The sequence below is a fragment of the Ylistrum balloti genome, unplaced genomic scaffold (genome assembly GCF_031769215.1).
Source record: "Ylistrum balloti isolate Yb309-2 unplaced genomic scaffold, AGI_CSIRO_Ybal_v1 Utg371668, whole genome shotgun sequence".
Classification (NCBI taxonomy): domain Eukaryota; kingdom Metazoa; phylum Mollusca; class Bivalvia; order Pectinida; family Pectinidae; genus Ylistrum; species Ylistrum balloti.
In genome coordinates, this window is record NW_026782845.1 from 243,453 (window position 1) to 269,033 (window position 25,581).

Below are 25,581 nucleotides of genomic sequence, written 5' to 3' on the forward strand. Positions count from 1 at the left end.
ATAAAGATACAAATGAAATTGGTATGAATTGATTTTGTTTGTTCCTCGGCGTGTACCGCCAACCTATATCATGACGTCAGAACGTATATAAATAGCACACAAAACGTCAACGCACAAAAACAGATCGATCAGTCGTTGCTGCGCGCTGAATTCTCTCAATTTCTTGAAGCACTGACAAGTTTACCCATTTTTTTCGGTGTTTTATTTCCTTGATGCTTTCAATCGAGAATGTCATTTTGGCATATGTAAGCTTTGCTCTTTCCAGACACATGTCTAACTCATATTATGATGCCTTGCGGTGATATATATAAAATATCTAATACTATTTGACAGTATGATGTACTAATTACCTGTTATGTACATTTTGTAGGTCCTCTGTACCCTCAAGTCCGTGCGTTATCCTGTGCTAGATATTTCGTGTATAAAACAAGATTTGATGCAACAGAGAAAAAAATCTTCCGGAAGTGGAGCATAGATGCTGTCTGCACTTCCGGAAGTCAATGTTAATAACAATGTTAATAGCAATTTGATTAACGCAGGCGGAAAGCGTCTATATCCACATCTGATATTTACATACAACATAGCATCAAAGACTTTGCTTATGAAAAGTACCGATCATATTAATTAAAAATCATACATTATGTTATTGAATGCTCATCCAATAGATGTTTAAATGTCCTGACAGTTATGCTTTTATAACGCGAACACGTAACCCATTCCATACGTCAATAAACTGACAGTAAAATTTCTCGTGGGTTTTGCATTACATTGACTTTTTGCAGTTTCAATAACCTCGAATTCTTTCATCTTTCGTTGGTATCAAAGATAAGCGGGTTTCAGGTAACTCTTTCGTCTAGATGATTTTTAGATATTTTAGACAGTTATGAAACCTCCTATCATTCATCTCTGCTTCAAAGTCGGGACCTGTGGCTTCTGTAGTCGTTCCCCATCTGATCATTCTTTAAATCCTGGTATTAGCTTGGTGGCTTTTCGCGGTATATTTTCTATCAATTGAATATCTTTTATTTTGTAGGGGTCCCATGCTGCATCTTCAATGTGTGGTCTAACCAATGCTTTAAATAATTGTTTCAACATTAGTTTCATCCACGTGTATAAAAGATATTCTGATAAGGCTTTGTTGACGGAAATGATCATATGGTTTCGGAAATTTAATCTATCATCAACCATCACACTCAAGTCTTTTTTTCAGTTTCAATATTTTCTAAACTTTTAGTTTCACCATTCTGTTCTTTCAAATGGTATGTTCTTTCTGTTTGTCCTAATTTTCTCACAAGTAGTGCTTTACATTTATTAGGGTGAAATTATGATAACTTATCATTCGACCATTTTTGCAGTTGATCCAAATCCTTTTGTTGAATATTTCAGTCGTCCTTATTTTACGTTATAATTTCGTGCAGCAGCAAAAAGGAGACATGTGGATGTAATACTCCATGGCAAATCGTTGACATAGACGACAGATAAAATTGGCTCAGTGTACATCCCTGTGGAATACCACCGAGTACATTGCGATTTCTTTTTTTTGATAACGAACCATTTACTGTATATGGTCCAATTCCACATTTGTTTAAGCTTGTGTTTGAGGCGAAGATGATGAGGAACCTTATCAAAAGCCTTCGTTAAGTCCATATACATATATATATTTGAAAAGAATAAAATCAAAACGACAAATGTATTCCGTTTTCAGGCTTAACGGCCATCTTCAGACGATACATTTATTATAACGTCTTAGTAACGACATTGTTAACATCGATATTCTCTTCTGAGTCCAACATAACAGTTGTATGATACTGTTTAATTAATTGTTTGGTTCTACTGTATTTCAACCTAAATTATGAAAAGGTGTCATTCCCTTGTCTTTTGTACAATCCTAGTCCAATCTTCCAGAACCATCAACATCAAGCGACTTGTTGGTCTTCCAGGAATGAATCTGAATTGCTAAACGGATTATTTTCCATCAAATATAATACAATTTTATCTTGGATGAGCTTTTCCATTGCCTTTACTAGGATACTTGAGACTTTGGCGATTATTCTCTGGGTCCAATTTGGGTCGTTTTGGTATATGGCTATAGTATTAGTGTAACAGAGGTCAAGCTAAAGAGAAGTTCTTTCCAGCCGAGTGGTGTATTGCGGGTAGTATTTTACCAGGGTTACACTTCTCTCTAGCCGAGTGGTATATTGCGGCTAGTATTTTACCAGGGTTACATACTCCCCCTCCAGGAAATAACTCATCCTCGAGTTTCCAGGGGTTACATTAGCATCTTTCCAAAATTAGTGATAATTTTCCTTCGATGATTTTTTTTAGATATTATTTTCAGATGTTTGCGTAGGATGTCTTTAAGTTCTTTCAGTGTTTTTGGGTGCATATCATCAAGGCCGCATGATTTCTTACTTTCCAGTTCTAGTAGGTATCTTTTTTATCTGTTGCTCTTTAGAAAGTGCTTCATGAAAAAGTTGAACGAACTTCGTTTTCAAATTTTGGCATTTCGCCTGGTGGTTCCACCGTGAAGAAGTTTCACTAAAACATCTGCTTTATCTGCATCGCATGTAGCTACCTGTACCTCGTTCTTATTTAATCTCTTCATTATGTCCCCAAATACCTTACCTTGATTTTCGTTTTTCATTTATGTATTTTCAGAAGCACTTTGACCGTTCTTTTAATGTTGTTTGCTATATATCCCCCGAATCCTTCCTTGCTTTCCGTGTCTCCCATTTAACCTGATTTCTATACCCCTAGTATTTTTTTTCTGCCTGAAGATTTTGTTTCCATGTATCGAGTCTATGCCCTTTTGTTTCCCTGGTACATTTGTAACATCATCACTTAGTGTAAGTTTTCTTGAATTCTTTGGAGTATTTCTTTTCTTTGGTATAAATATATCCATTCTTCTGAATTCGTTTGACTTACTTAAGATTTTTTTCAGTTATTCATGGAATGACGACACAACATATCCTCTAGTACACTAAACGCCACCGAATTAAGCGTTCGGTCACTCGATATACCATAAGGCGTCATATTGTTATAATTTTAACCAACATTTCTGTGTTTCATTTTTCTGTATACTTTCATCAACAAAATTTTATTTTTGTATATAAGCTTCGCTCTTTCCATTTGCTCCCTGGCTCATATTATTTACAGGTCCGTCCCCGATTTGTGTCTGAACCAGTAAAAAGGACCGACCGCGGTTCGTCCGCATAATCGAACTTGCCGGTAAACAGAAATTATATATAGTTCACTCTGTTCGTCTAAAGCACTATAATCACGACAAAGCTATTCAGGTTATGTTCATTCAAGTCTTCTGTGCGCTTAACAAGCATGTCATAATGTTTTTTACATGGAGCATCTTAATAACCTGGGTAAATAACATCATGGACGAAGAAATGGATAACAGAGTTTGTTTACATACACGTGTTCGTAAATTCTGATTGTATTTGACGAGTAGGATCGCGAAAAAGAATGACACAATCAATAGTTGTTCAAGGTGAGTCGCTTTGCCCTGAGGAGACGCAACCGATTAATATGGCGCTAACTCTACTTCTTTCAGATAATAATAACCAACTGCAACAGGTTGAAGGTTTTGTCATATATGGTTGGCTTCGACAAGAAACGGAGAGAAACATAATCTATAATGGAATGAGGAAATTGATGATTTAAAAAAAGATGATATGACAGCTGATAAAGTTTCTGGTAGAAGTATAACCCAATCATAATCCCTTCTTGGATTCCTCCTTAAGACTCATTTATATAGGAGGTTTTGCAACGAGAGACATTGTCAAATGTCCGCGATCAATGAGTCTCAAATAGGAATAAATTAAATTCATCATTGGTCCAGGGTCATACAAGATCAGTGTTCACAAACAGCAAGCTTGCTTATACCACTGCTGTTAACTGTATCAATAGTCACTTATTATGACATGGTACTACTACTGCATGTGCAGCTGTTGATTTTATACTGATTCTGAAATACAGAACTGAAATACATTCTTTAATTCCTGTTGATATTTTGAATACAGTTAATGAGAATCTGTTGTGTATTAGTGAGTCTTTTTTTTATATTTCAAATACAGTTAATGAGAATCTGTTGTGTAATAGTGAGTCTTTTTTATATTTCAAATACAGTTAGTGAGATTCTGTTGTTTGTGATAGCGAGTCTTTTTTATATTTCAAATACAGTTAATGAGATTCTGTTGAATGTGAAAGTGAGACCTTTTTTGTAGTTGGACAGTGTGGGAATCAGATTGGCTGTAGATTCTGGGACTTGGCATTACGAGAGCATGCAGCTGTTAACAAGGTAGGCACAAACTGATTCATACTCATGATATAGTTTTTTTTTATACCTTCCATAGTGTACAAAGATATTTTAAATAATTAGAGCTTGTTAAAATCACTGACCAATCATGCATCATTGTGGTGTAGTAAACCTGAAGACAGTGTTAGTAAATTCAGCCTAAAAACTTGGTTAATCATTGATAATCTATATATTTAAGGACCTAATTAAACTGGTAGACAAAACCATCAATGACTTTTGGGACTCAGATATTTGAGTCGAGGACTCCACCTTTCCTGTTGCACTATCTCAAATTTTGAGAACCTACTGTATCTCTTACTATTGGGACTCATCAAGTTTATGTTCTGGACTCACCTGAAAAAATCTTACGAAAATTTCTGAACCATTGATTATACATTAATGCTGAAATCAGTGACATGACAAATGTTTGCTCATGGAAAATATGCTTCACAATAACTGAGCTTATGTATATAAGGATTTTGAAACAGACATGAAATATATTTTCAATTTTTCATCATTAAGTCTCTGTTTTATTTCTGTCCTGTATACTTCACCTCTCATCAATTTTCTTTTCTTATCTAATAATAAAGGATAATTTTTCTGATTAAGTGTCATCACTAAATCATCACACATAAAATTTCACAGTGCATGATTTAAAAATATATACCATATAATATGAACTTTATTTACTTTTCAACATTTGCGAAACAAGCCATCAGCTTGTATTAATCGTTCTTGTTGGCCCAGATAGATGCACACTAAGGGTCTTACTGTGGCAGAAAAGGGGATTACCTGGGGAAAACCCACATGGTTGAGCAGGTGACCCATACATACCTTCTTACATCTTTTCCGGGAATCGAACCCTAGACGGTTACGCGAAAGGCGAATGCCGTACCACTGTGCCTCTCAACCACCATATCAAAGAAATGAAAATCTATTCATGGAAGGGTTTATGTTTTTCCTATAAAAAGGCATCTTGGTGAGGCGATGTGTCATTTATCAAAAATAGGTTATACTTTGACCTACATTTTGACCTTTGAACAAATCAGAGGAAAAGCTTATCAAGGCTCCATCCCTTGCATTACTAGTCACTGGAATCTTTGTGAGACGGTATGTTATGTATCAAAAGTAGATCATTTTGACCTACATTTTGGCTTTGACCTCTAGCAAAGAAACATTGCCTTGACTTTATCTCCTACATTACTGTTCGCTGAAACTGTATATTTTGGGTATGCCTTCTCATTAGTGAGGCGATGTGTCGTATCTGAAAAGTAAGTTGCACTTACTTACATTGACTGTACATCAAAGGAAAATTTTGTTCGAGCTGTATCTCACACACTACTATAGTCACTGAAACTTCTTACTTGGGGCTTGGGTTCACTCACAGTGCATTTTTTACATGCAATTCATATTTGATGGGGGACTAATTTACTGAACTGGCTTTTATCTTAAAATGCATTTGTTGATATTTCAGAGCGGATTGTATGATGAATCTATTGGAAGTTTTTTTAGAAATGTTGACTCGCGCTATGATGATCCAACAGACATCCCATTAGGGACAGGGAGAGGAAAGATCAGGTCGCTGAAAGCCAGGGTAAGTCTACAGTTGTATACTCTCATACAGAATATTTGAATTATTTGAAGAGTTAGGCCCCTTTGTATCAACATTGTGGGCCTAAATGTTATCAATTTATTTCTAGATTTCAAGGAGGAAACTTTATCAGTATAATTACACAGCTGTGTATATACTTTAAAGACATTCTTGCTGTAGCTTCCTGTAGCTAAAGTTTGAAAATCTTATTCTCTGGTTGAGAGTCTCCTTACCCTTGAGTTGAGAGTCTTTTTACCTTCGCCTTATCCTGGGGTTGAGAGACTCCTTACCCTAGGGTTGAAAGTCTCTTTTCCCTTGGGTTGAAAGTCTCCTTACCCTTGGGTTGAGAGTCACCTTACCCTGGGGTTGAAAGTCTCCTTACCCTTGGGTTGAAAGTCTCCTTACCCTGGGGTTGAAAGTCTCCTTACCCTAGGGTTGAAAGTCTCCTTACCCTGGGGTTGAAAGTCTCATTACCCTGGGGTTGAAAGTCTCCTTACCCTGGGGTTGAAAGTCTCCTTACCCTGGGGTTGAAAGTCCCCTTACCCTGGGGTTGGAAGTCTCCTTACCCTTGGGTTGAAAGTCTCCTTACACTTGGGTTGAAAGTCACCTTACCCTCGGGTTGAAAGTCTCCTTACTGTAGGGTTGAAAGTCTCCTTACCCTGGGGTTGAAAGTCTCCTTACCCTTGGGTTGAAAGTCCCCTTACCCTGGGGTTGGAAGTCTCCTTACCCTTGGGTTGAAAGTCACCTTACCCTCGGGTTGAAAGTCTCCTTACCCTCGGGTTGAGAGTCTCCTTACCCTCAAGTTCAGAATCTCCTCACCATCAGGGTGAGAGTCGTCTAACCCTTGAGTTGAGAGTCTCCTTTGAGTCTCTGAATCTGAGACTCTCCTTACCCTTGGGTTTAGGAGTTTCTTTTTCATTACACAGGTTATATAAATCTATAAGACTTTATACTGTAGGCTGTATTAGTGGATATGGAGGAAGGAGTAGTTAATGAGATGATGAAGGGACCCCTTAAGGAAGTGTTTGACTTCCAACAACTCATCACAGACGTATCGGGTGCAGGAAACAATTGGTAAGAAAATTGTACAAAAGACATGAAAGTCAATAGCACATTTTAATACAAATTTAGAGCCAAATGATTAAGTTATTTCATGTTCACACCGATCTTGCTGTATTATTTTAGACAGGAAAATTTGACTTTAGTAAAGATGACAAAAATGAAGGGATTCTAGTCAAGAGGGTATTATAGGAACAAATTATTGAATGTGAATGTGTTTCTGTGTTTTACAAAATACAGAGATCGGACACATCTGGAGAATAGCTGTGTCTCTCATTTAAAAAAAAAAGACTTGTTTTTATCATTGTATTGATTTCCATTTAAGATAAAATAGTAAAATTATAGTTCTGTGTTTTTCCAGTGTTCTTTTATAAGCTCCTAACATTGACTAAGAAATAACATGTTGGTTTCCTAGTCTAACTGTCGGATGAAAATCATTAGTGAAAATTACCGGATTTGTTTTTGACATCAGTCAAATGTGTTTTATTTTTAATGTACTTCTTTATCAAGGGCTGTTGGTCACAAGATGTATGGTACCCAGTACAAGGAGAAACTGACCGATGTGATTCGAAGGGCAGCAGAGTTTTGTGATTGTCTCCAGTGTTTCTTTGTCATCCATTCCATGGGAGGAGGTGAGAAAATTTACATTTGAGGATAAATGTCAATACATATCCAAATTAACGGAAGTGTTAAGAATACTTTGAAATATCCGGATTTTGAGTACGTGTTATTCTAAAATTGAATCTGATGGAACTCATTTCCAGTGATGGTGTTTCACTATGTGTAATTCTTACAAGTAGACATTTTTTCTCTTTGATCTATAAAACAAAACTTCAACAAAAGATTCTAGTTAGACAAACACACAAGCCCACACAGTGGAACAAACAAAGTTGATGTACACTTTGTTTTGTTGTGATCTGGTTCACATTTGGTATATATAAATATATAATTCTCCTGTCACATGTTAGTACATACTGGAGATATCGTATATACATATGTCAAGTGGAATTCACTTATCATTTTCTAAAGTTTAGCCAGCATAAGGTGCATCTATTAAAACACTTCAGCAGTCATGGAAAAAATTTTAAATTAGTTTGAATGTTTTGTTATTAAATTCCTAAACAAACCTGGGAGTTCTAAGCTGGTGTAAATATTTCACTAGAATAACTCCCAACCCAAAGCAAAACCTGGAGTCCTAGGTTAGAATAGACATTTTACTGAGATAACCTCTAACAAAACCTGGCACCCTTGGGTAGGCTAAATGTTTCATTCCATAACTCTTACTTAAAACCTGGAATCCTGGGTTAGTAAAAGGTATGATTAAGCTTATTACCAGTCAGTGACTCTACTGAGTAACTATTAATATGGTCAGACTTATTACCAGTCAGTGACTCTACTGAGTAACTATTAATATGGTCAGACTTATTACCAGTCAGTGACTCTACTGAGTATCTATTAATATGGTCAGACTTATCACCAGTCAGTGACTCTACTGAGTAACAATAGTTATGGTTGGACTTATTACCAGTCAGTGACTCTACTGAGTAACAATAGATATGGTCGGACTTATTACCAGTCAGTGACTCTACTGAGTAACAGTAGATATGGCCTGGCTTATTACCAGTCAATATAAATATATAAATAAATTCAATTAAAATTGTGGTAAATATTTATTGAACATGAAAAACAACCATCAAATAAATACAAAGACACATAACTACATCAGTACAGGGAATTCACAGAATTCTTAGCAGTAACTTCATTATACCATTATTTCTGAACATTTACGTGTCTGAACCACATGAGAATTTCTTCCACACTTTTCAGGTGTAAGAAGGTCAAGATAAATCAATCTTTCACTAAAATACAGACAGTTCACTTTATGTGGTTCAACAATATTGCAATTAGATAATGGAACTGATCAATTTCAACACACTCCATTGATGATGGTTTAAATAATATATGTATATATAGTTCTTGACAGGGATATAAAATCCATTTTACAACTGGAAAGTGCAGGAGGAATCTGTCACTTCTGTGTTATGTGGACTGAGTTATCTTGACCAATTGTATGATATTTTCAAACTTAAACAATAGTCACTCCTTGGACAAAACCTTAAAACTAACAGGTCAAGATACCTTTGTCTACATCACTCAGTAGTGATTGTTTATATCTATCTTTTTTGTTTCCTATTCTTCTGCATTGTGGCACAATCATCCTTCTGATAAATAGTTTTTATTTATATGGTATCAGCTTTTTAAATCTCATTTTAGACAAGAGATTATTTTATGTCCTGACAAAGACAAAGTTTTAAGTGATTCAGCAGTTACAAGTGAATTAAAAATGTAAAGATTTTAAGGCACTTAAAAATACCACTACCAGGAAACTTGCATCAGTTTGAATTTGTAAAATAAATCAATTAAATATATCTACAGTATTTAAGTATTTGATTTGTCTCTGATAAAAAATAAATGATTCACAACGATCCTGTCATGTTTTCTACTAAAATAATGAATCCTAGGCAAAAAAATATCTATTTAACATTGCCAGTAACTCATCATTTATGAACTGAAAGTCGGCAATATGACAAAAAAATAACAAAAGGAAAGACAAAAAATGGCAACGAAATTTTATATCATTACACACCAATACCAACAAGTCAACAAATCAGCTGTTAATGTTTCATTACTATATACATTAGTTTGCAGAATTTAGCATGTTCAACCTATTACTAAGAAGAGACCCCAAAGGGATATTGGGCACCATCAATTGATTGTCATTTATTCTTCAAAAATTGAATCTTTCCATATTCTCTTCTCCACTATTTTTGTTCTTACATTTGTAGTTATATGAGATTTCAAAATTCCTCTCAAGGAATAGTGAAAATAATCTTTAATGCTAAATCCAAGATGGTCACCAGTCAGCCACATTTGTTTACTTTATAATCAGTCCCAAAATCCAGTGCTTCTCAAAAATAGACATAAGAAGCTTTCATTGTCAAAATCAAAACTGGCTGTCTGTCAGCCATTTTGTTATCCTGATGAGCTCCAAAATCAAACCCTCACAACCAAGGACCAAAGGAACTCTAGAAACGAAATTAGAGAAAGATCCATCCAGTACTTCTCAAGAAATAGTGATAACAAACTGTCATTGTCAACATCTAAGATGGCCTCCTGTCAACCATTTCTTGTTTCTGATCAGTCCCAAAATCAAAGTGGCCAACTACAGACAAAGGGGACCTACAAATTAAACTTGAGGGAAATGATCCGTACAGTACTTCTCAAGAAATAGTGGTAATAAACTTTCATAGTCATAATCCAAGATGGCCACTTGTCGGCCATTCTGATTTTCTCATCAGTCCAAAAATCACACCGGCACAACTACAGACCAAGGGGAACCCACAAATGAAAATTGAGAGAGACCAATCCTGTACTTCTCCAAAAATATCAACGATAAAAAAATTGTTTATGGGTGTAGAGTGACTTGAATAATCCACCTGATCCAATGATGGTGGGCTGAAAACTTGAGAAAATCACAACCATTTGAGTAATGTCACCAAATCATTAAAAAAGGGCCATGTCTAGAATTTCGAAAACAGAATGAAGATTCATCAAATGAAACTTAACTAACATTTATTTTGATGTTTAGAAGTCTTTCTTTACAATTATATATGAAGACCTGGCAAATATATGCAGGGCAAAATTGTGCCTTTTTTGTCTGTTAAAGATCTCGTTTAAGCATACATTGTAGATAACATTCTCAGTATGCATTCATTCCACTGAATTTTTAATAATTCTGAGGTTCATATAAATCCTACAGTATTAATGTACCATAAACATCATGTAGTCTTTCAGCATGAGAAAGACATGAGGACATTTTTTTAGGACCAAAATCACTAACCTTCTATTATCTAATAATAGCCTATGATATAAATTTTACAGCCGAGTTACTTCAGTGTAAAAGAAAAAAAAACTTCAACAAAGTCAACTGATTTACAACTTCTCTCTCTTTCTCTCAACAATGCCAATGTTTCATGTAAAATTCAATTTTGTAAAGCCTTCTAATGCTATACAAGCGTAATAATAGGAAAAGGCGTTAATAATGTTGTTTAATTGGATTAAGATCTTGTAACAAACCTACACTCTTCGGGGTAAAAAAAAAATGTGTAGTACAATTATTAAATCACATGAATACAATTTTACTTGTAACTTCTGCATATATGAAACTTGAGATGTCGCATGTATATATAGTAGATGACCACCAATCTGAGACATTAAGGTCATATATACTGATTACTCATCAAGGTAGTGTGTAATGGACCAATAGTGATATACAGGTAGGTTGCAGCAGGAAGTTTGACTTGAAAAGGTACCGGTATCCAAAATCATTCATTTATTTTTGACCTTGACAAGATCTGCAAATTGAACTTATTCTAATTACTCTAAACTGTAAAATATGGCAGGGATTACATAATTACAGTTAAACTAAAATTTTTACATGTAGTGCAAACGATATTTGACAATACTCCATTACAGTAGTAGCAAAAAAGCGTAAGATTTAGGTTTAGAAAGAAGATGAGCTAGAGTGGTTTGGCCAATCATCACGCTTTACATCTAACTATAAGGCAGGCCATCCCTTGGATTACTTCAGAACATGGAAATATTTATAACTGTGATTTTACAACATAAAAGAGATTTATAATATGTACAGAAAATGACATTTACTGTCTGAACAATAACACTGTATACCTATTTTTGAATTGTTTTTGATGTATTTTCAAAGATAACTCCAGTTAATTTACAGCAGATAAAGGATATATCACATCTGTTTACAGTCGTTTGTGTTCACATACTGAGTTATAATTTTGAAAATTGGCTGATTCTTAAAAAACAGTAAATGTTACATTGTAATTTTTTGTCCAGAAAATTGAAAATGTTTCACTCCATCTGATCAACATCTTCAGTTAACACTGATGACTGATGGTTAGAAAAATATTGTGTATTGTCCTATGAGTTTTTTATTATTCGATAATCGATTTAATTTTGCTCAAGACGTTTTTTTATTAACAAAAAAGGATTTCTTCTACAATTTAGTAGCATTAATATGCAAAAACCATCAAAATCTTGCTGAGGGATAAGTAGATACCTCTAAATTAGAGGCGCTAAGCCGTCATATAACCAAACATTACAACTGGTTGAAAAGACAACAAAATTATCTTGACGCACAATGCATACCTTAGTACTCTGTGCATGTTCAATTTCAAAAGTTCAAAATTTTACAATTCAAAATCTTCAATATTCAGATTTAAATAATTATTGACTTTTTACATATCACTATATTCTAATATATATCACAAATGTCTCATCTATTAGAGGATGGTGTAGATTTCACTATCGTTATTTATTAAGATTCTAGATTGAACTTCCCCCACCCCAACTGTACACTCTGACTTCCGCGAACTGTGGCCCACTGAACAAAACAGCAATATTGTTTCCCTTAGTTACTGCAACATTTAAAGGTTTCACATCTGGGCTGATCAGATCAGTGTCCTTCACAAGTGTACGTATGTGTTGTCCCTTTGATGTAAAAATTTCCACACGAAAATTTCCTGCATCTGCTACAATAATATTGTTCCTCTCGTCGACTGCAATGCCCATTGGTAATGATAAACATCCTGAAGCACTTCCAGGTTCACCAAACTTTCGTTTGAAGTTTCCAGTTGAATCAAATACTTTGATACAGTCATTTCCAGAGTCACTCACTATGATGTAGTCTTTATGATTAAAAACAACAAATTGTGGAAACATGAAATGATTGTCTCCCGAGCCTTTCCAGCCAAATTTCGTGGAGAACTTCCGCTGATCTGTGAACAGCAGAACATTATGTCCCACAAGATTTGTTATTGCAACATGATTTCTGGAAGAAATAGCAATTCCACTCGGTTTATCGTGGCGATAGAATTCTCCGTAAGATTTTAACAATTTGCCGTCAAAGTTATACTCCTGCATAATGGCGTTTCCTGGCGTATTGTTGATGGCGACCATGATATTGTTCTCACGCGTCATTGCAGCACAGGCAAATTTTGTATGTTGTCCTGAACAAGAAAATCTTGATAGGAGTTCACCAGATTTTGAAAAGACTAAAACTCTATTAGCATATTCAGTGCCTCGATCCGTGATAACAAACTCATCATTCCTGCCGACTGCTAACCCATAGGGTTTATGAAAATCATTTATCGTTGAAGCCCATTTCCCAAATTTGAGCAGCATGCCTGCTGTACATGGTAGTCCAGACTGATCACAGGGAGGGGAGGGTGTTTCGGGTACTTTCGCGATGTCTGGAACACTCGGATATAGCAGTTCAGGCCCACTAGATGGAACCTGTTCCCAGTTTCCTTCAGCCGTAGTCGGAGATCTAATAGAGACAGGGGCTTGGGGTCTTGGAGGCACTGGGTCAGGGGGTCTAGTAGGCACAGGTGCTGAGGCGTTGTAGGGTCGGGAAGCAAAACCCATGGGATCGCCGTCTGGACGAGGCGGAGCAGGTCGTGCAGGTTTTTCTACCGTGTCTTTTAGACTGGTTATGTAATAATTATCGGGAAATCCGTTCACACCTTGTGGTAGCAAAGTGGTGTCTTCTCTACATACGGGACAAGGAAACTTACCCATGTTTTCGTATCCCCGACTCGTGACAAAATCTCGTAGACAGTCTAGACAGAATGTGTGTAAACATGGCAAGGCTTTCGGTCTGTCAAACGGATTGAAACATATGGCACATGTTAAATAGTTCTCTTTGATCTGGGACCGCAAACTCATCGCTGAAGCTGCCCGATTTGCCATTTGCGCGGTTCTCCTTTCTTTTTCCTAACGTTCCCAAGTTTGTTTATACAGAGGAGGAAGTTACGCTTTTACAATTCACTCCCTTCTGTATTGAGTTAATGAAAGTTGTGAAAGTTTATGTCATTTTAAGATAAAAATTAATGAGCTTGTTGGAAAAAAATATTTATTCGATAATACACAGTTTTTCATATATCAAAGTCATACCATTGCATCAAAGAATTCCACCATTGCAAATGAGGAGGCATTTTGAACAGCCGAATGACTAAAGAGTTCGCATGAATTTGACTCACCTGGCCCGTAATTGGGGCCTTTTAGGGGTAATCGTATTGTCAAGTCAAGTAACATTTTATTCTAAGTCGGTACATACACATAACAATCAACACAAGTCAAAGACTTTTACAACCGACTGTTAACATATGTAAAATATCAAAACAGCATGCATACACGCAAAAGCATATAAGATGGCGCTGGTTAATTAGGATTAAAGCGTAAGCATATAGCATACTATTAAAGCAACGAAACACTTACATTGATATAAGATTAACATAAGACAGGTTAAGTTAAAATTAATGCATAGGTCAATCAAAGTAAATTGAATATGTAGACATTTAAATTAAGCAAAAGTTTGAATTAAGCAAATATATAACTTTAAGCAACAAAAATTTAAATAAGCAAAGTAAATTGATATCTTGCTAATCTAAAACAAAAACAAAAGTAGAAGATAATATCATCTACAAGCTGCACCTGTGCAAGTCTTTCCATTCCTCTGCCCGATCACCATTTTCAATTCATTAAAAGAAGTAATTTTGAACATGTGGTCAGGCAGGGAATTCCAGATACTTGTAGCAAGATACCAAAAACTATTTGTTCCATACCTTACTACCTTCATACTTGATAGGTCTCAAATTCTAGAAATATCTGAAAGTACAATTGGAAGGTTTTATACGAATAAAATCATTATGATAGCATGGTGAAAGCCTTGTGAAATTTTAAAAGTTTCAATAGCAAAAGTTCTGATTCAATTTATTTCTAGTGTACAATGGTTACATTTTGCTAAAAGTCCTTCATAATATTATGATGAATAAAAATCTTGATAAAACAAGCTTAAATGTTCAAAAATTAATTCGCTCTAACTTTTGGGTGTTTGCTTTTGAGGAGAAATGCCATATGAGTGGGCAAAAATTAAAATTTGATAAAATGAAAGCTGTGCAAATAGCCTTTGGCCCTTATATTTGTCAAATCTTTAGCAACTCGCGCCAGGACATTTATTTGTCAGGAGGCTTTGGAACAAATGTGTTTAATGTGGATGTCAAAATTTAAAAAGAAACACCGAAAAGTTTTACATTTTATGATCTGAATGTCATTTGTACTAAAAACAATGTCCTCTTTTTCTGTTTTCTTGCCTACACCTTGCTTGAAATTCATCAGGATTAGCTTTCATTTTATTGTTTGTAAACCAATCAGTCATGGTTATACATTTGTTTTGCAGAGTTTCTTATAAAATGTTTAAATTCTTATTAAAATGGGTAAGTGTATTGTTATCTGCAGCCTACTCGAACGCGTTGTTTCTACCAGTCGTGTAACTCGCAATTAGTTTATAGCAAGATCTCCCAGTACATATGCCTTCAACTTTTCCAATAAAAGTCCATGGTGGACACAGTCAGAGGTCATGTACAAGTCCATTGATATGGCTGTAACAGAATTGTTGCTGTCCAAGGCTATCTGTCACTCTTCATTGAGTGCCAACAGTGTTGAGTGACAACTGTATCGCTTTCTGAATACGGTATGGATGGAGTATGCTGCTGAAATAGCTCGCAAGTTGATTACTAATTGGCCTTTCAAGTATTTTGGAAACGGCAGGTGGAATGCTCACTGGGTGATAATTCTTTTTATCTACAACAGTTTCTTTCTTGTAGATCGGGTATACCCTGACTTTTTTTAGCTGTTCGGGAAATCCCCCACTTTGTAACATGCTATTTGCCAGACTGGTGCTAGGCCTCCTCATAACATCACCAGTGATCCTTAGGATTTTGGGTGACATGTTGTCTAGTCCTTTACACATAACTTAGAGAATTCAATAATAATACTGTCAAAGCCAGGACAGGTTGAATGACAAGCATTTGTTCATTAGATGTAGAGAGCAATGGAAGTTATGTCTTGCTGAAGCAATCAATTTTATTTTGACAGGTACCGGTTCTGGAGTGGGTACTTTCATTTTGAACCTGTTGGAAGAGGAGTATCCAGATATATACAGGTAAACGATAATAATTATATATCAATCTACTGTAATTATATGGTACATAAAAAAACACTCTGAAATGTTAAATACATTTTTAAGTAATTGAAGAATAGCATTCATGTACCAGTAAACAATTTTAGTTTGGTTTAGTATTACAGGAACTGTTATAAAAGAAGTCTCATCCATCCATCTCTGTCCATTAAAAAAATCTCATAATAACTATTAAGTCCTGTAGTTGTGCACATATGTCATATGTGGCCATTTTTGATAATGGTGGGCTGCTCTTGAATTTTTACCATGAAGTTTATTATTGCTATTTCTTGAGAAGTACTGGATAGATCCAGCTTGAATTTTTACTGAATCATTACACACTTTTAGCAGAAGCATTAATCACCTTCACCTTTATGAACATAGGCAAGCATTTAAACTGAAAAATCAGCCTAGCTAAGACATCCTACCTACTTCCGATTCTCAGTTTTAATCAATTAATATTCAACATAAATGTCATGAGATCTCCATTGGAGAAAGACTACACCAATGGGAGTGAGAATGAAGGTACTAAAGCTATTGTACAGTATGTTTCATCACTGCCATCTAGAAATGTCTCCGCTGGACCACATATGCAAGAGTATGTTAACAAGATAATTGTTAAAGGTGATGAACCTAGCTGTTTCTATCTGTTGTGAAAATCTGTCTTTGTGTTATTTCCTAGTGAACCAATACTGATAATCGCATACAGGGTCTTCTGGGATGTCCTGTATCCTAATACCATAATTGTTTTCGCAATGTGAAGAAAATGTTTATGTATATAGAATGTTTAAAGCAATTGTTTGACTGATCACTGCACAAAATTCAGTTAACAGGTAAGTAGGATGGGCTGCATTCAAATAGAGGTCTTGGACATGCATATTTCTGTTTTTATCACCCACTGTCTTCATCACAAAGTTATCATTGCTCACGCTTCATCACACAGTCTTCATTAACAGGTTTCATCACTCACTCTTCATTGTTCAGGAATTATCACACTGTCTTCAACACCCAGGCTTTATCACAGTCTTCATTGCCCAGGCTTCATCACACAGTCTTCATTGCCCAGACTTCATCACATAGTCTTTATTGTCCAGGCTTCATCACATGTCTTCATTGGCCAGGCTTCATCACACAGTCTTCATTAACAAGCTTCATCACACAGTCTTCATTGGCCAGGCTTCATCACACAGTCTTCATTGCCAGGCTTCATCACACAGTCTTCATTGCCAAGCTTCATCACACAGTCTTCATTAACAAGCTTCATCACACAGTCTTCAGTGCCAAGCCTTCATCACACTGTCTTCATTGCCAAGCTTCATCACACTGTCTTCATTGCCAAGGCTTCATCACACAGTCTTCATTGCCAAGGCTTCATCACACAGTCTTCATTGCCAAGCCTTCATCACACAGTCTTCATTGCCAAGCTTCATCACACTGTCTTCATTGCCAAGCCTTCATCACACAGTCTTCATTGCCAAGCTTCATCACACAGTCCCACTTAACAGGCATAATCACAGTCTTCATTGCCCATCCTTCATGGATTGATAGTCTTCACCAAACATTTTTCATGATCTTTTCTTCATCACAAAGTATTGGTCTTCATTGATTGCCCAGTCTTTATCACCCATTCATCATTGTCAATTCTTCATTAATTTATCAAATTCTTCTTCACACATTCATCAACCAGTCTTCATCAACTATTTTTCATTTCTTATTGCTGCAAATGAAAACAGATAAATGTTTTGTCCAAATATGAAATCATATGACACAAGAGCTTATCCTGTTTTTGTTGATGTTAATCTGTTAATGCTGTGATGTCAATCTGTCAATGCTGTGATGTTAATCTGTCAATGCTGTGATGTTAATCTGTCGTTAATCTGTCAATGCTGTGATGTTCAGCTGTCAATGTTGTGATGTTAATCTGTCAATGTTGTGATGTTTATCTGTCAATGTTGTGATGTTTATCTGTCAATGCTGTGATGTCAATCTGTCAATGTTGTGATGTTTATCTGTCAATGCTGTGATGTTTATCTGTCAATGCTGTGATGTTAATCTGTCAATGCTGTGATGTTAATCTGTCGTTAATCTGTCATTGCTGTGATGTTAAGCTGCCAATGTTGTGATGTTAATCTGTCAATGTTGTGATGTTTATCTGTCAATGTTGTGATGTTTATCTGTCAATGCTGTGATGTCAATCTGTCAATGCTGTGATGTTAATCTGTCAATGTTGTGATGTTTATCTGTCAATGCTGTGATGTTAATCTGTCAATGCTGTGATGTTTATCTGTCAATGCTGTGATGTTTATCTGTCAATGCTGTGATGTTAATCTGTCAATGTTTTGATGTCAGTCTGTCAATGTTGTGATGTTAAGCTGTCAATGCTGTGATGTTAAGCTGTCAATGCTGTGATGTTAATCTGTCAATGTTGTGATGTCAATCTGTCAATGCTGTGATATTAATCTGTCAATGTTGTGATGTTTATCTGTCAATGCTGTGATGTTTATCTGTCAATGTTTTGATGTCAATCTATCAATGCTGTGATGTTTATCTGTCAATGTTGTGATGTTAATCTGTCAATGTTGTGATGTTAATCTGTCAATGTTGTGATGTTAATCTGTCAATGTTGTGATGTTAATCTGTCAATGTTGTGATGTTAATCTGTCAATGTTGTGATGTTAATCTGTCAATGTTTTGATGTCAATCTGTCAATGCTGTGATGTTAATCTGTCAATGTTTTGATGTCAATCTATCAATGCTGTGATGTTTATCTGTCAATGTTGTGATGTTAATCTGTCAATGTTGTGATGTTAATCTGTCAATGTTGTGATGTTAATCTGTCAATGTTGTCATGTTAATCTGTCAGTGTTGTGATGTTAATCTGTCAATGCTGTGATGTTTATCTGTCAATGTTGTGATGTTAATCTGTCAATGCTGTGATGTTAAGCTGTCAATGCTGTGTATTAGGCATCACTCCTGCAGGTCTCAGATCAAGGTATAAGTCATGAAATTGGTCAAATTGTTGTCAAAGTACACTTCATTTTTAAAACAATTTTAGGTTTGTTACTGCTGTTTACCCTTCAGCAGAAGATGATGTGATAACATCCCCTTACAACAGTGTACTTGCTATGAGAGAGCTAACAGAAAAGGCTGATTGTGTCTTACCAGTGGAGAACCAGGTAAAATTTCTTATGACATGGATTCTATCTGAAGAATTAAATAATACAAAAGGGAAAACAGATAATAGTTTTCATGCACAGAGCTCAGATCTATGATAAGATAACAAGTAAATATTCATTTGTTTAAATGACTTACATTGTACCTGTAGATAACAGGTTAGGGTTAGGGATTGGGTTTACATAGAAATCTGATAATGATGTACCTGTAGAGAACAGGTAAACTTACACAGAAATTAGATAGTCATTTAACTATAGCAAACTGGTAAACTTACACAGAAATTAGATAGTCATTTAACTATAGCAAACTGGTAAACTTACACAGAAATTAGATAGTCATTTAACTATAGCAAACTGGTAAACTTACACAGAAATTAGATAGTCATTTAACTATAGCAAACTGGTAAACTTACACAGAAATTAGATAGTCATTTAACTATAGCAAACCGGCAAAATTACACAAAATGGGAAAGTGATTGATCTGTAGACAACTAATAAGAATAAACAAAATTTGACAATAATTTACCTAAAATCTGATAATAATTTACCTGTAGAATTAAGGTAACATTTATATTAATGTGAGGTTAAAAGATCTCTTTGAATAAATGCTTTAAGTTTAAAAATAGATTTGTCACATGATTATTTTGTTATCAGTGTAACAATTTAATAATTATCCTGTTGTCAGTACAGTAACATCTATTAGTTACCTTTCCTGTTATCTGACTGGAAAATTAGATGGCAGATCATATGGGCTGACATTACTTTGAGATTGTCCAGAAAATATCTTGTTACTTTGAGGTTGTTACTAAATCAATTATACAGTGTACATGTAGCTACTGTTGCCACCATATTGAGAAACTACTTTTAAATTTCTTCCACAGTTCAACTGGTTCCTCTGAACTGAATCGTGATATTTTATCCTCATGGCTGCTACCACAGCTGCCATTTTGTAATATGATTGTTCAGTTATGGTTTTCCTTAGCAACACCTCTTTTTTACAACGAGGACAGCTATCCATCAACAGCAAACATAATCATTTCAATTTCCCTATTTTGAATTTTCCATCTCTTGATGGCAACATCCCTACATTCCAAACATGAGATATTAAATAGTTTAATGGAAACACATTCAACAACCATTGCTGAAGTTCTGAATTGTTATAAATCAATGATAAAGGTATTGAAATTAATCTACTGGTCCTGAGATTGGTCACATGTAACAATCTGTATATGTATTTCCACTTTTGTCAGGCACTGATGGACATAGTGAACAAGGTTGGAAATTCTGTGCCGTCTTTGAAAACTGGTAAAAAAACCTTTTCAGGGCTGTCTGAGAGCATGAAGGCTGGTAGTGCTATTACAACAGGAGAAGGAGGTATGGTCTCTAAGGTGGAGGAGCGGCCATTTGACAGTATGAACAACATTGTGGCTAACCTACTTCTGAATATGACCAGGTGATATATAGATATATATAGATATATATAGATATACATATAGATACTGTAGACTTGTAAACCATTCACCATGGTGACCAGGTGTTTATAATTAAATAATTAAAATTTATTTGTCAATATGCCAATACCTGGCAATAAGCCTTATAACATTTTTATATCATTAAGTACTATTTAATTGTCATGTTATATGCCTAATCCTTGACTAAGAGTAAGAATTAAGTTGTTGGCTCATGGGATTTATTGTTGGTCACTCTCCTGTAATAAGCCCACCTCCTCACACAGAATAAGACAATATGTGTTGGCCTTTTGAACTTTCTTGTTCATCACTCTCTTGTAATAAGCCCACCCCCTCACATTCAATAAGGGAACATTAATTGATCCACTAGGCTTATTACACGATAGATACATTTAGTGGAATGTGATGCTGGACATTTATACAGAGTTATGGCCCTTAGATCAAAACAACAAGCTGTGTCTTAGACATATTTTCCTTTTAATTTCTACAACATGCATGAAACTTGTTGAAAAAAGTTAAAGAAATATAATAGCCTGATAAGAAGGATATTAAATTTAAATTTGTTAACATTTCTAATGTGATTCATGAAACTCTACAAGGTTTTAATTTCAACTCAACAAAGGCATGTTAAATAGAAACATTCTTGGACTCATTTAACACATCCCCTATTAAATTGACAGATGAACAATGAGATCCTGTGTTATGTCACTGCATCATGCAGCATTAAAGGGAGATGACAAGATTGGCTGAAAACTGGTGTGCTAGAAGTTAACTTCATAAGCTTGTTAATTCTGGATATAACGAAATCTTTGTCCTGATGCATTTGTGTTAAGTTTGCTGATGCATCTGGTGTACTAATAGGATGCTGTAATACTATTATATAACATATGTAGGCTGTTCTAATGCATCTTAGAAACAAAAACAAAAATGTTCGTAAAATTGGTGTGCTACTTTGTTTACAGTTCTGCTAGGTTTGAGGGTTCCCTAAATGTGGATTTGAATGAGATAACAATGAACCTGGTTCCATTTCCACGACTACATTACCTTGTTTCCAGTCAATCGCCACTCTATGCCATAGCTGATGTGAAGCTGCCTCCCAGAAGGTCAGTAGTAATTCTCTCATATCTACTTTGCTAAAGGTATGCTATCTCCCTAAGCTTCCCCCCACAAGGTCAGTAGTAATTCTCTCATATCTACTTTGCTAAAGGTTTGCTATCTCCCTAAGCTTCCCCCCACAAGGTCAGTAGTAATTCTCTCATATCTACTTTGCTAAAGGTTTGCTATCTCCCTAAGCTTCCCCCCACAAGGTCAGTAGTAATTCTCTCATATCTACTTTGCTAAAGGTTTGCTATCTCCCTAAGCTTCCCCCCACAAGGTCAGTAGTAATTCTCTCATATCTACTTTGCTAAAGGTTTAGTGTCTCCCTAAGCTTTCCCCTAGTAGGTCAAAAGTAATTCTCTCATATCTACTTTGCTAAAGGTTTAGTGTCTCCCTAAGCTTTCCCCTAGTAGGTCAAAAGTAATTCTCTCATATTTACTTTGCTAAAGGTTTAGTGTCTCCCTAAGCTTCCCCATCAGAAGGTCAGTAGTAATTTCCTCATATTTACTCTGCTTAAGCTTAGCTGTCTCCCTAAGCTGATGGAAGGACTTAAGTTGCATCATCTTCTTACAAAATCATTACACCCACCTGTTGTGGAATATATCTTTAGATTACTTATATTTTTGGTTGAAATTACCTAGATTGATCTGTTCAAATTGTATTAAATTCATTTCAATGAAACTTTCAATGAGTTATTAGCTCTCCTGGCTCAAAGGTTTGTTTGTGTTACAGCCAGGAACTGGCCTCTGGATGGAATCAGCTTTTCCATTTATACAATTTCTTAATATTGAAAAGGATTAGAATTATAATATTTGGCTGGAAGGTTCCTTGAATGAAGGTTAACAACATTTGCAAAGAGAAATGACCTTGACCTATATCCATAGCCACAGGTGTCAAATTTGTTTAAACCTTCAGACAACTTCTCAATAAACAAAAGGCCTGGAATCATGATGTTAAGCAGGGAGATTCCTGGGATAAAGCAAGTTTGCAAAATGAAATTACCGTGACTGATATTCATTGTCACAGGAATCAAATTTGTTAAAATTAGAAATGACAATGCAGATGGTAATGCAGGCCCATTGGGCCTCTTGTAGAGAACTGCTGCTGTGATTTCTGGTCAACCGTTACTATGAATTTACATTTATTATGACAATCAAAAAAACTTTGTAGAATCATATCACACTTAGCTTAGATGGTAGAATCTGTTTTTTAACTTTGAGGAAAATACATCAATTTCCAGACTCGACCAGATGTTCTCAGATGCATTCTCTAAAGACCATCAACTATTACGTACAGACCCCAAGCGTAGCCTTTACTTAGCATGTGCCTTAATGGTCAGAGGCAATGTGGAAATTTCTGACGTCAGGAGAAACATTGACAGGTAAAACACAGTGGCCAAATTGAAAATGACTTAATACATTTAATAATCAGTCTTTAAATTGTGATGTAAATTATTCCTGTAGAGAAGCTATGATTTCATCAGATGGTTTTGAAGAAAATTTTACAAAATGATCTATGTATGTTTTCATGGAAGTTGTACACCTCAATTTACCACTTAAATAAACGTGTGATATTTAATTTGCCGAAAGTCTTTGTAGATCTAGCTAGATTGATTAACAAACATCTACGTGGCCCTTATTGCAGATTTGAGTTGTTATTAGCTGAACAGAATGAAATATTGGTGTAAATTATGAGGTCAAAAGAAAATAAGCCTAATGAAGTAAGAAAATTGCAACCCCAGCAAAAATTTTAATGAACAGCATACATGCTTGTGTACTTACCTATAACACTGCAAAGAATTAGTGATCCAGTGGTCCTTCAGTTCCAGATTTCCTTATGCCTTATGTTTACACTGTTACATTTATATTAGCTGGGATTCTTCTGGGATTATGTTGATGCTAACAAAAGTTTTAAGACATTTTGCAACATCGATGGAATATTCCTTTAAGAAACACCATTCAACAAGGAATATACAGACATGACTGATATTTCTCACATTTGTACTCTAAGGGGTATCCCAGTGTAGGTAATACTTGACTTCCTGTACTCTAGGGGGTATTCCAGTGCAGGTAATACTTGACTTCCTGTACTCTAGGGGGTATCCCAGTGTAGGTAATACTTAACTTCCTGTACTCTAGGGGGTATCCCAGTGTAGGTGTAATACTTGACTTCCTGTACTCTGGGGGGTATCCCAGTGTAGGTAATACTTGACTTCCTGTACTCTAGGGGGTATCCCAGTGTAGGTAATGCTTGACTTCCTGTACTCTAGGGGGTATCCCAGTGTAGGTAATACTTAACTTCCTGTACTCTGAGGAGTATCCCAGTGTAGGTAATACTTAGCTTCCTGTACTCTAGGGGGTATCCCAGTGTAGGTAATACTTAACTTCCTGTACTCTAGGGGGTATCCCAGTGTAGGTAATACTTAACTTCCTGTACTGTAGGGGGTATCTCAGTGTAGGTAATACTTAACTTCCTGTACTCTGGGGGGTATCCCAGTGTAGGTAATGCTTGACTTCCTGTACTCTAGGTGGTATCCCAGTGTAGGTAATACTTAACTTCCTGTACTCTGGGGGTATCCCACTGTAGTAAATGATTGCTATATCTATTTACCTTGACATCTATGTCCATATGATTCCATAAGTAGATATGTTGGTTTAAGCACACCTTCTGATGACTAAGTTTTCTTTGCAAATTTTTTCTTCATGTTTACCCTGCAGACTTTGATTGTCATTGTATAATACAGATTGAAACCAAATCTACAGTTCATTCATTGGAACCAGGAAGGCTGGAAGACTGGTCTGTGTTCTGTGGCTCCAGTTGGTCAGCCTTACTCTCTTCTGACTCTCGCTAACAACACCTGTGTCCATCACACCTTCACTGAGCTGAAGGACAGATTTGTCAAACTCTACAAACGCAAGGTCTGTGATTCAGTGTGTTTAATTTTACTTTGAGGGGAGGTATTGGGGGGGGGGAGTTCATTCGTCATAACATGCATGGCATTTAATGTTAGCTCTTTGGGGTGGGGGGGGGGGCGCTGTTGTTGTAACAGACTTGGTATTAAGTGTCATGTCTTTGGGAGGGGCAAGTGTTACAACATGCATGGTTTTAAGTGTCATGTATTTCCAGGTGGGTGCAGTTGTTTTAACATGTCTTAAGTAGCATGGTGAGATAAAATGTTTTAAAATTTGTCTGCAATATGGTGTCAGATAAAAACATGTTGCATTGCTTATAATTTGTTTTGAAAACACTACATTTCATTGTATTTCAGGCCCATATACACCATTACACTCATGTAGATGGTATGGAGTTGTCAGACTTTTCTGACAGCTTAGATTGTCTCAGCTCAATAATCACAGAATACACAGACTTAGAGAGGCAGCTTGGTAGTCCACCGCCAGCAGAACCAAGGTTAAAGGTCATGACCTGATGCTCTTATCATATTGCTGAATACACAGACTTAGAGAGGCAGCTTGGTAGTCCACCACCAGCAGAACCAAGGTTAAAGGTCCTGACCTGATGCTCTGATCACATCACAGAATACACAGACTTGGAGAGCAGCTTTGTACTCCATAACATCAGAACCAAGGTTAAAGGTCCTGACCTGATGCTCTTATCACATTGCTGAATACACAGACTTGGAGAGGCAGCTTGGTAGTCCACCACCAGCAGAACCAAGGTTAAAGGTCCTGACCTGATGCTCTGATCACATCACAGAATACACAGACTTGGAGAGCAGCTTTGTACTCCATAACATCAGAACCAAGGTTAAAGGTCCTGAC

At 35.9% G+C, this 25,581-nt stretch overlaps 2 protein-coding genes across 2 annotated transcripts; one reads left to right on the forward strand and one right to left on the reverse strand.

Annotated features, from left to right (window-relative positions):
* Positions 1-3,427: 3,427 nt before the first annotated feature.
* On the forward strand, positions 3,428-25,581 carry LOC132563296 (tubulin epsilon chain-like). The gene is made up of 12 exons (XM_060228057.1): positions 3,428-3,499; positions 4,236-4,309; positions 5,781-5,900; positions 6,856-6,971; positions 7,467-7,588; positions 15,981-16,047; positions 19,118-19,238; positions 20,486-20,688; positions 21,667-21,807; positions 23,043-23,183; positions 24,546-24,720; positions 25,071-25,581. Exons 1-12 carry the CDS (start codon positions 3,475-3,477, stop codon positions 25,227-25,229), a joined length of 1,464 nt encoding a protein of 487 aa, XP_060084040.1. The 5' UTR covers positions 3,428-3,474; the 3' UTR covers positions 25,230-25,581.
* Positions 8,624-13,819, reverse strand: LOC132563278 (tripartite motif-containing protein 3-like). Its single transcript, XM_060228037.1, has one exon. It carries the CDS (start codon positions 13,791-13,793, stop codon positions 12,369-12,371), a length of 1,425 nt encoding a protein of 474 aa, XP_060084020.1. The 5' UTR covers positions 13,794-13,819; the 3' UTR covers positions 8,624-12,368.

Excerpts from the sequence above, each read along its gene's own strand:
- LOC132563296 (XM_060228057.1), top strand. The coding sequence starts at position 3,475 with ATGACACAATCAATAGTTGTTCAAG. Across the intron at positions 7,589-15,980 it reads CATCCATTCCATGGGAGGAG|GTACCGGTTCTGGAGTGGGT; the intron begins GTGAGAAAATTT and ends TTATTTTGACAG. Across the intron at positions 23,184-24,545 it reads GTCAGGAGAAACATTGACAG|ATTGAAACCAAATCTACAGT; the intron begins GTAAAACACAGT and ends TGTATAATACAG.
- LOC132563278 (XM_060228037.1), bottom strand. The coding sequence starts at position 13,793 with ATGGCAAATCGGGCAGCTTCAGCGATGAGTTTGCGGTCCCAGATCAAA.